This window comes from Crassostrea angulata, chromosome 6, assembly GCF_025612915.1.
Source record: "Crassostrea angulata isolate pt1a10 chromosome 6, ASM2561291v2, whole genome shotgun sequence".
Classification (NCBI taxonomy): Eukaryota; Metazoa; Mollusca; class Bivalvia; order Ostreida; family Ostreidae; genus Magallana; species Magallana angulata.
The window spans coordinates 56,286,968-56,297,943 of record NC_069116.1 but is presented as its reverse complement, the minus strand read 5'-3'; the positions used below and the strand labels follow the sequence as shown (position 1 = coordinate 56,297,943).

General features: G+C 33.1%; 1 protein-coding gene across 1 annotated transcript; it reads right to left on the bottom strand.

The window, feature by feature from the left end:
* Positions 1-5,831: 5,831 nt before the first annotated feature.
* Positions 5,832-7,564, bottom strand: LOC128187043 (uncharacterized; the record flags this gene model as incomplete). Its single annotated transcript, XM_052857119.1, has 1 exon — positions 5,832-7,564. A coding segment is annotated over one exon (1,002 nt), but the record flags the coding sequence as incomplete, so codon positions are not given.
* Between the last annotated feature and the right edge of the window lie 3,412 nt (positions 7,565-10,976).

Sequence of the window (10,976 nt, the reverse complement as noted above, 5' to 3'; positions counted from 1 at the left end):
TTGCTAACCACTGCCGGATTATCCCTTATATCTTCTGATCCTGATCTAATTTTAACATCCCAAATATAAACGGCGCCTCATTGGTTATAGTAACTATTATCTACGAATTCACCTGACCTGTAGTAATGTAAGGTGTGCTATTTAAAAGATAAGTATCTATTTGAGTATTCGTATTTAAACAACAACCTGCAAATGATATATATATATATATATATATATATATATATATATATATATATATATATATATATATATATATATATATATATATATATATATATATATGATTATTTACTGATTTCTTCACATTTGCTCATCAATTCATGTCCTTGCTGGTGAGAAAAGCAGTTCAAATTTCCGCTCTCATTTTAATAAAAAAAAACATGAAATATTTATCATGTCACGTAACAGATTCATGTAAGCCTATATTTCTCGAGTTTATGGCAATTTGAATTTGAATTAATCGCTTAAGTGGGAACTCGTATATATTGCATACGGAAGCCCTGGGAGGGCATTGACTTACTTCTTAATAGTTATGAGCCCAGGAAGGACATATTGACTTACTTCTTAATCAGTATTAATTTTTATTGATTTGTTACTTTTTAGGTACAGTAGACGAATTTTTAAATTTAAACATATTTTATTGAATAAATTCAATAGGATTGGACAACAGGCATAGCCTAAGTATACCCTCTTCTTGTATAATAGGTCATGTTACATAAATTTTTAGAATTATATAGGACACTATACTTATATAACTATAATCATGTATTTGAATAATAACATATTACGTATATTTGTGAATTACAGAGCTATAATAATATATGAGGATCTACAATATAATACAGTAGACGAATTATGTAGTTAGATTACTATTAACTGATATAAGCATGTGTTTCAACCTGAACCTAGATACTCCTGGTAAAGAAGGTCTTTATACCTAAACGTGTGATGACAGTCCAAGTTAATAAGTATTTCAATTTAATTGAATGGCTGTCTGAAAAGTTATAGATATTGGCATATGTATTTTGTATCCAAGAATAGAAATGTTTAAGTAATAATGCATGTATTTTTGTGGTTTTTTATGTTTAGAATCAATTTTCAAATAAATCTCATTTGGATATTAAAAGCATCTTTCCTGTACGAGCCAACTGGTAAATGTATGCGTAGTAAAAGTATATATTTTTTGAAAGTACAGCCCATTACAATTTAATCCAAAATTATGCTTGGAACAATTTTTTACTGGAGGTTGGCTTGGAGTCTAATATCTGTTTTAGTTAATTTACAATGCAAATTTGATATTTAAAATTTTTCAAAAGGGAGGGTAACTTATAATTTTAAACTGTCTTCTGGATCTTCAACCTTCTAGATACATGCATGCAAAGTTTGAAAACAACGATAAAAATATTCATGTATGATAACCCCTTATCTTGGGGCATAAAATGTTCTTGTTTTTTTTTTATCTTTTGACTTTCTAATATTTTGTCCTTGTTTAAGAAGTTTCCAAAATATTCAAATGAATAACTGTTAGTCAGTGTAAATTATTATTCAAGATTTTGTAAAATAAATGCATATACAAGTAAATAGAATTATTATATAAATAGTGCCTGTTTGGGAGGGTAACAGTTGAAATTGACACCCCGAGAAAACCATTGTCAACCGACGCGAAGCGGAGGTTGACAATGGTTTTCGAGGGGTGTCAATTTCAACTGTTATCCTCCCAAACAGGCACTATTTATTTTGTTATACTGAATGTCTTTTTTAAAATTTTTAAGAAAATTTACTGCTTTTATATAGGAATAGCGTGAATTCTACAGCGAACCGTACGCGCATAATTTTCGCGCATGTAACATTTTTTAATGTTACCCGTTGCCAAGTGCGTTGCTTACGCTGAGGGTAATAGTAAATATTATTAACTGCGTCTTAACCAATCAGATTTCAGTATTTAACATGAAAGTATAACAACATAATATATCATGAGCAGTTGGTTTTTTACATATCAGCTGATTTATAAGCTAGACAAGATCCTGAATGTAGAGCAGTTACTACTTTTTTACCCTCAGAAAGTCAGCAAATTCAGATTTTTAACAATTTGAAAGAATAATATTAAGATGAATTTGTATTTAACAAAGTGTCCCAGAAAGAAGCCATCTATATATATAAACAAGTCAATACCAAAGACAATACTAGACTGTATTCACATATGTACGGCAATACCAATCCCGAGGTTAAAGTTTATAAATAAAAGAATTTGAATCTTACCCATTTAAATCTATGTACGCGTAGAGACTATTTTTTTGCCGTCAAAATGAGCAAAAATGAAGACCGGTGTAATATAAAAAATATTCCAGTTGTCATACAAAATTTTACTGTATTTATTCTAAAATAAAGGTAAAGTTTGTTGGCACATGACAGTGACAGAATTACGGATTGAATTATCAAAACCATATATGTCCCCCTATAAAATTACTTCGATCTCGTGTGCATTTATAAAAAGAATATTCTTTATATCAATAAAAAGCAATCTTCTAAGCTGGAACTAGTGTTGGTGTCAGTGTCCATGTTGAGCGGTACGCCACCACCTACGGAAGCCCTGGGAGGACATTGACTTATTTCTTAATTGTTATGAGCCCTGGGAGGACATATTGACTTACTTCTTAATCAGTGTCAATAGTTACGTATTTCTTTTTACTTAGTTCATTATTTTTCAGTTCTGGTTAGAAATTCAAAGATAACACGTTCAGTATACCTGGCGGTTTGGAAGTTTCATAGATCGTTTATAGCTGAGTACATTGACAATGTTTAATGTGGTACTAGTTTCTCTGTGGTTTATAATAACAGTTGGTGTTAAATTGGTTGAGAGTGTTCTGCCAAGTAATGTTCCGTTGATGGGAAATGAATTTACTAGAGAAGAACTAATTCGATTGTACTTTTTGGAAGGGTTAAAATATTGTGAAATAATATTGTTTTTGTATAGCAGACACAATATTGTATTGAGTGTTCGGCAGTTGGGTCGTATATTACGGCGCCTTGGCCTCTAAAGACGACAACACCAATACTCACCACAACAAGCTATCATTGATGCTATAAGACAAGAGTGTAGCATGAGTGGCCGATGTATAGGTTACAGAACAATGTGGAGAAGACTCCTACAAGACCATGGGTTGTTGGTAAGAAGAAATGACGTTATGGAAACTATGCAACAATTGTACCCTAAAGCAACTGCAGAAAGAAGAGCCCATAGATTACAACGTAGAAAGTATGCTAATACGGGACCTAACTTTGTCTGGCATGCAGACGGGTACGACAAATTAAAACCATTCGGGTTTTGCATCCATGGATGTATAGACGGGTACAGTAGACGAATAATGTGGCTAGAAGTTGCATCTACCAATAACAATTCGGCTGTTATTGCCAAATAGTATCTTGATTGTATACAGCATGTACAATGTGCCCCAAGACTTTAACGGGTTGATAGGGGAACAGAAAATAAAAGTCTTAGTTTTTTGCAACCTCTTTTTCGATTCCATTCAAACGACTCTTTGGCTGGTGTTAAAAGTTTTATGTATGGAAAGAGTACGTCAAACCAAAGCATGGAGGAGTGGTGGGGAGTTCTTAGGAAGCTTGGGATTCATTGGTGGATTAATTTTTTTAAAGATATCAGGGATACTGGGATGTTTGACTTGGACAATCCAGTAGTGAAAGAGTGTCTGCGGTTTTGCTTCATGGACGCCTTGCAAACTGATTTGGATAGGATAGCGAGTCACTGGAATTCTTATGTAATTCGGCCACAGAGAGGATATGGTGAACTGCCTTCTGGTAAACCAGACGTCTTGTATTTTGTGCCAGAACTGACAGACGGACAAGACTTTAAAACACCTTTGAATGTCGAAGATGTTAACGTTTGTATTAATATGTATGGAAAGAAGAAAGAAACTTGTAGGGAGAGTTCAAAGAACTTGTGTACTTAATAAAACCTGATGTTCAAATCCCAGTTCATCCCGATGAAGCTTTAGAGTTATTCATTGAACTCAACGATGCTCTCAAAGACTATGTGTGAACAAATGACATTGTTCCGAAAATATTTTGTATTTCATAGTTAACTTGTTCAAGGGTTTTTCAGATCATTTTGTTACTGATGCAAATATACAGCGCATTTAACTTAACTATCTGTGTTATTTCTTTCCGCACATGTTTAAATAGCACAAATCCTAATAACTACCTATTACATTATGTATTTAATGCTTTCTTATCATCCTAATGAGGTCAATTCATCATCAAATACGTATTTTAGGTTTTAGCCTCAAGAGTACATATAAAATGATAAAAATAAACCATAGTTATCTAAAAATCATATGAAGTATTTAAAATATGGAGGAAATATATTATAAACAAAAATAATTATTCTATACTTTGATTTTAAACCCTTCACGTGTCATTGAATTCATTCAAAATATATATGTAAATTTCCTTTTATTATTAAGGAATCTAAAATATGTACATTTACTTTTTTGACTATGTTTAATTTTACATTTTGTTTGAGTTCATCAATGTTCTTCATTTGTTATCAATCAATAAAGTTTACAGCACTTTCATATACTCAGTATGCACTGCAGCGTGAACATACATGTATGTGCGTTTGTGTGTGCGCTTGTGCGTATATGTGACATAATATAGCATTGAATCATGATACAGTCTCATTACTGCAGCGGTGTGTGCATACAAATTTTCATAACGCGCTATTGCGCGTTACTCAATTTGTAAGCACACACCGCTGCAGTTATGAGACTGTATACTTCAAAAAATCATGTATTAATGCTTATATTTACATTTTGTTAACATCTTGCTTTCTCTGCAAATGTGGTTTATACCTTAAAATTCCTATCTTATCCTAAGGGTAATAATATTAATAGAAGAGCCACTGTAACAGCCACAAGCGTGAACTTTGATTTTCAAACGTGACGTTAAAAGCGATCAACGTTTGTGACGTCATAATAAAACTCGTCAATTTAACCTTTGAATATCCAGTGATTAGTTGTTGCATTTAGAGGCATTTAAAGATCACAGAATTAAATGGGAAGACACAATAGAATGTAAATATTAGCAAAACTCGGAGCAAACAAATCAGTTTTAATTGATCCGTTTTATACCAAATTTCAGTATCTTGTCAAGCAACAATTTTATTTTTCTATACTGGGTTTGCTTTACATTTGAGAAAACGAATTTCAATTCGACAACACCCCTTTCCTTTTACTTGAAAATGTACATAGTTTGTTTAAACGGTTCTGAGTAAATACATATATTGTGATTTCATTAATATTCAAGGGTATCAATTTTCAAGGATAAAGTGAAAATAACAGTTTCAAGGATACGTCAATTTTGGCCAATGACCCCATCAATACAAAATGTTAGTAAAAATTGCACTTCAATTAATAATTTAATTTCATTGATAACTTAATACGAAATCCACGAAAATTGGTATTCAACAAACATTGATGAAACCACAGTATTTAATTACTAGTTTTTACCCAGGAAGAAGTAAATGAAGTTTTCATGAACAGGGTAGTTGAATTAATATTACAGTTATGATGACAATGTTCTGTAAAGCTGCTAACAATGGTCCAATGGTCTTATTAAAGGTATTTACTTATTGTAGTATGCAGTCAAGCAGAAAATGTTGAATTTTATATGATCTTATACAAGATCCCTACAGTACATCAATATGTAATTATTATGACTAAAAATAATCCGGTAACTTATTTTCCATACTATCAGCAGTTTGATTTTACCATTGCACTTAAGTTAAATAAAGTAGACAGGTTTTGGTTTGAAAAAAACTTTTTTATTTGAAGAAGTCATCGTATTGATAGCATAAAATAAAATATGATTATAAAACAATGTTGCCTCTGCCAACAGACAAATTGTGGTCAGAAAAACTCACTTGAGTCTTCGGCTCAGGTGAGCTAAAATATCTTCCATCATTAAAATGATCTTTTCAAGTATTTCTCTGACATAAATACAACTTTCCATTGTACTTGCAAACAAAAACCCCAATTTCTGCTCATAGAACTCATGATATGAAAACGCACCCACTTATCATAGCAATGAACATGATGTCAAAGAAAAATAATAGTCAAGATCATCTTAGCACTTTTCATATAAATGTTTGTCAATAACAGCATAAATCTGATAGTAATTTATGGGTGGAATCTGACCCTAATTCAGCAAATATATAATATAATTTTTTTAAGGAAACAAACTTGAAATAAAATTGTCAACTATTAAGCAATGTTTTAAACTAAATGAATACATGCAATTATATTCTTTAAATGGTTCATGTATTTTGTTGTTCGGATAAAAACTGACACATGCTTTTTTACAAATTTTGTTTAAACCCTTTAAGCATTTCCAAAGCATTTTGACGAGTTTTTACATCATAACAGCAACAAGAATTTACCAACTCAACCAATTTTGTTGCAAAGTCTTGCAAAGAATCTGGCTGTATTTTTTCTTTCATGCAACCAACAATGTAGGCCACAGGATCAGTATCCACAGGAACTGATCAGGCAGGTACCTCCAGAAACAATTCCAAAACTGTACACCCAACACTACACATATCTGAGTAGATATAGCCACTTCTTCTTTCAAGGAGTACTTCAGGTGCCTGGTAGGTCGGTGTTCCAGGTCGTGTTGTACCATCTGACGTTGTTACCATAATTGTATTCATTGTTTTAAACTTACTAATCGCAAGGTCACACAAACGGATTCTTTTTAAATCATCTGACTTTAGTATGTTTTCAGGTTTGATATCTCTAAGAATGATGGCTGGAACCTGATTGTGCAAATAAGCTACAGCCTGAAGAACATTTCTAGCAATGTAATGCTTAGTATCATATGAAAGTTTGTTCTCATATTCTTCACCAAATATGACATCATCAAGATTTTTTCCGTTGTTTAACTCTGAAACCATAAAAAGCTTGTTATTTTCAAGACCATAAGCCATTATTTGAATGATGTTTGGATGCCTTACTGTACTGTGAATTGCCAACTCATGTTTGATGAGTGGCTTTGCGAGTTTCATTCGTATGACTAATATCTCTTTCACTGCCACCTCGGTTCCCAACCACTCGGCTTTCCTCACTGTTCCAAATGCTCCCCTGCCAATCTCTTCACCAAAACTTACATCGTTCACTGCAATTTTCGGTAAAGAGCAAGAATCAATATTGTTCTTCTGATTGACATCTACCGGTACATGTAATTGATTGGTCTCTGTTTGTACACATTCTGTTGTTCGAAATGTTGAGGCATTGATGAGAAATTGCTCAGCCTCTATTTGTTTTTCAGCTTTCTTAACTGTGCCTTGTAAAGCTCCCTGGCAATTTCCTTTTCGAAATGTTGAGGCATTGATGAGAAATTGCTCAGCCTCTATTTGTTTTTCAGCTTTCTTAACTGTGCCTTGTAAAGCTCCCTGGCAATTTCCTTTTCCAAAACTGACATCTATTGCAGGTAAAGAACAAGATCCTGCATTTTTATGATTGACATCTGATTGCTCAGCTTCTGGAAATGTCAAGAATTATTACACTGATCAACCTTTGTTTGCAATGATTCTGTTATTCTGTACCTGTGAGAAGTTGACTCATCATTACCAATTAAATTACATGCAGCTGAATACATGCTTAATGTCTGATTCTGTTCACTAGGTCCAAATGAAAATGTTTTAGAGGCAGCTAATTGCTCCATGCTCCTCACATGAGTATTGCTTTGAGATAATAGTTGTGCATCTTCTGTTGTTTCAGAGGCAGCTAGTTACTCCATGCTCCTCACATGAGTATTGCTTTGAGATAATAGTTGTGCATCTTCTGTTGTTTCAGAGGCAGCTAGTTGCTCCATGCTCGTCACAGGAATATTGCTTTGAGATAATAGTTGTGCATCTTCTGAAATTTCTGGTTTCTCAACAATGCAACTTGCACCACACATAAACAAGCTTCCGTTACCTTGAATCCCAACTGGATATTCTCCTGGACCTTTAACTTTTATAATAGATACGTCTGGTCCCTCAAAAAATAACACTCCATCTTTGAACCACTGATGGTTGAAATGCTGATTATGAACTTGCGTTATAATTCCCAACATAAGGTTGCCATCACATAATCCGTTTATTTCGTCGGGACCGTACATGATAAGTTCTGTTGTTGTTGTTGAATGACTGGTATAGTTGCAAAGCTCGTAAGACTCATCCTCTAACTGAGTCAGGTAAGTTCTACCATTCTTTTCAACCCCTGTCAACAGATATGAATCATGTGTGATGCAGATGCATCCTCTAACTGAGTCAGGTAAGTTCTACCATTCTTTTCAACCCCTGTCAACAGATATGAATCATGTGTGATGCAGTTGTAATTGTCATACGGAATCTCTTGGTGCATAGACAAACTAAAGCATTTTTTCATTGTAGAATTTGATATTAAATTGTGCTTGGACTGCCTGAATATCTTGATATCTTTGTCTTCTTGAAAGTCAACTTAATGTCTCCTGGATTTTCATTATTCACCAAAAAAACTGATTCTGTTTTATCACAATCTTCTGTTGCTGTATGCATTTCCTTATCAGACTCTTTGAGTTTGGTTCTGATGTACAAATGATACTGTGAGGAGAATAGACCATGGGATTTCAAATATTCTTGAAAAGAGCATTCTTTTCCGTCCAAATCCGTAAAATTTTCCAAATTTTCTCCAGAAAAACTTGCAAGAGATACCTCCATATCCATTAAATCTCCTACTTGACTTTTCCTCTTAAGAATAAAAAAATTTGAACCTATTCTGACAATGTCTGGAACTGTTAAGTTTTCATCGGCCAGGTATTCCATCATCCGGGTTCCTCCACCTTTCTTAACAGTGACAACCCTGTACCTTCCACCAGAATAATGCTGCCAACCAATGTAGAGTTTATACTTTGAATGTCTCCCTCTTCCACCTGCATTGCATTGGCTGATGTTATCAGATTCCTCTTTCTGAAAATAATAAAGATGCAGTACAATAATAATTTAATTACATTAAATGAATGTTACATCAAATTTATATAAATCAAATCAAATTAAAATAGTGGTAGGACAATTAAGTGCTTGAGCTATTTCTTGTATCAGTTGTATGTACTTATTACTTACTTGCTGTTTTTTAATACTTGATAGTAATTTATTAATTTTCAATACTTATTACTTAATACTTTCTTGTTAATTGTTATTTCTTAATTGTTTTTATTTATTATTTACTTGTTATTTATCAATTCTTAATACTTAATCATTTGGGGTTGGTGGCACATATCTGACTGACATACTTATACTTTTTAAAATAACGAGGCCAATAGGCCTTAACGGCCACTTGAGTACCATAGCCAATACACAAACATGTCGAGGAGTCTCATATTCTGGAAGTTAAAAATTATAATATTGTAATGACGACCTACACCTCCCTGCTTCAAATTTTTCAAGAAGGGCTATGACACATATAATTTTAGCGAAAAACCTAAAAACCATAATAAAGTGCATGACCTGATATTGAAAAGGTGCAAGACTCTTATAGAAAATAATTTTCCCACATTTGTTAATTTTCAAGATAATTGTTTTATGTTTACATAGATAAACTAAAACAAGGTGGCTAGATTACATGTTTTATTTGAAACAACCTCCCTTCTCCAATCCCCAGGGGGGCAGACAGAAACTCTCCCTGTGGGCATTTAATAAAAAAAAAAAAAACACAGCTTTAAAGGCTATAAAGTTTTTTTTCACAATGTCCTGTTCTAGCTTTCTCACCTTCTGGCATTAATACCAAAATCATTTTATATGTACTGCTTATCAGTGACTTTGGTTTAATATAGCCAATGATTATATTTTACTATTTACAAGTCTATTTGTTCACTTAGAAAGTTCAAAACTGTTTTTGTTTTAATTGATGAAAATACTTGCATAACTTTTTAGATCATGCAACTTCTTAATTACATTATATTCAATGATTCGTATTTAAACACCAACAAGCAAAGGAAGATAGCTCCATTATGAAGAAGCAAGGGAAGATAACTCCATTAACTAAATGAACTCTTTCCAAATGTTTTCACAATTTCTTCACTATATAAATATGCAGGGGTTTTGATTCTGTGTCAGTAGATGTTTTTGAAACATTATACACATTTACACTAAATGACCATTTTGGCTGCACCCTGCACTAAGAAACTCTATCCTATACACTATATACATGTAAGTGTTTTTGCCCTCGCCCTAGAGTCAAAACGCATACCTCATGGACATGAAATTTATAATATTCGTGGAGGGCTTCATGGTTAACATATAATCATGAAGTCTTTCTTTTTTTCAGATGTGTGAGAGTAGAGAAGATTTTTAAACATAATATACATTAACACTATATGGCCACAATACCCCCCCCCCCAAACATCCCTAGCCACTGACCCAGGTACCCAAAAACTTCACAAGTTAGCTGGAGGAATTAGTGGACACCATACCCATGCATTCAGTTTTTTCTCACATGTGTGGGAGTAAAAAATAAAGATCTTCTAAGATTTAATATATTTTCACTGTGTGGTCATACTGGTCCAACTCTGAGGCCTAAACTCACGTCCCAAGGACCATGAATTTTACAATTTTGGTAAAGGGATTCATAGGCATCCTAACCATGCATTCGGTTTTTTCTTCACATGTGTGGGAGTAGAGAAAACATTTGAAAATTTGGCTTTATTGCATATTTGGCCCTGCCTGTGGTACCCTGGGGGTGGCAGAGACATGAATTTCACAATTTAGACTAACCTAAAACTAAACTGTGCCTTCAATCTTTCCTTAACCTATCAAACCTTTTGAAAAATTAAAACTAAAACATATTTTTATTTATTTATTTTTTATCTAGTATTAATTTATAAACCTAATTTAAATATAAAGAAAGTATTGAAAACAGCATTTTCATCTTACTGTATTG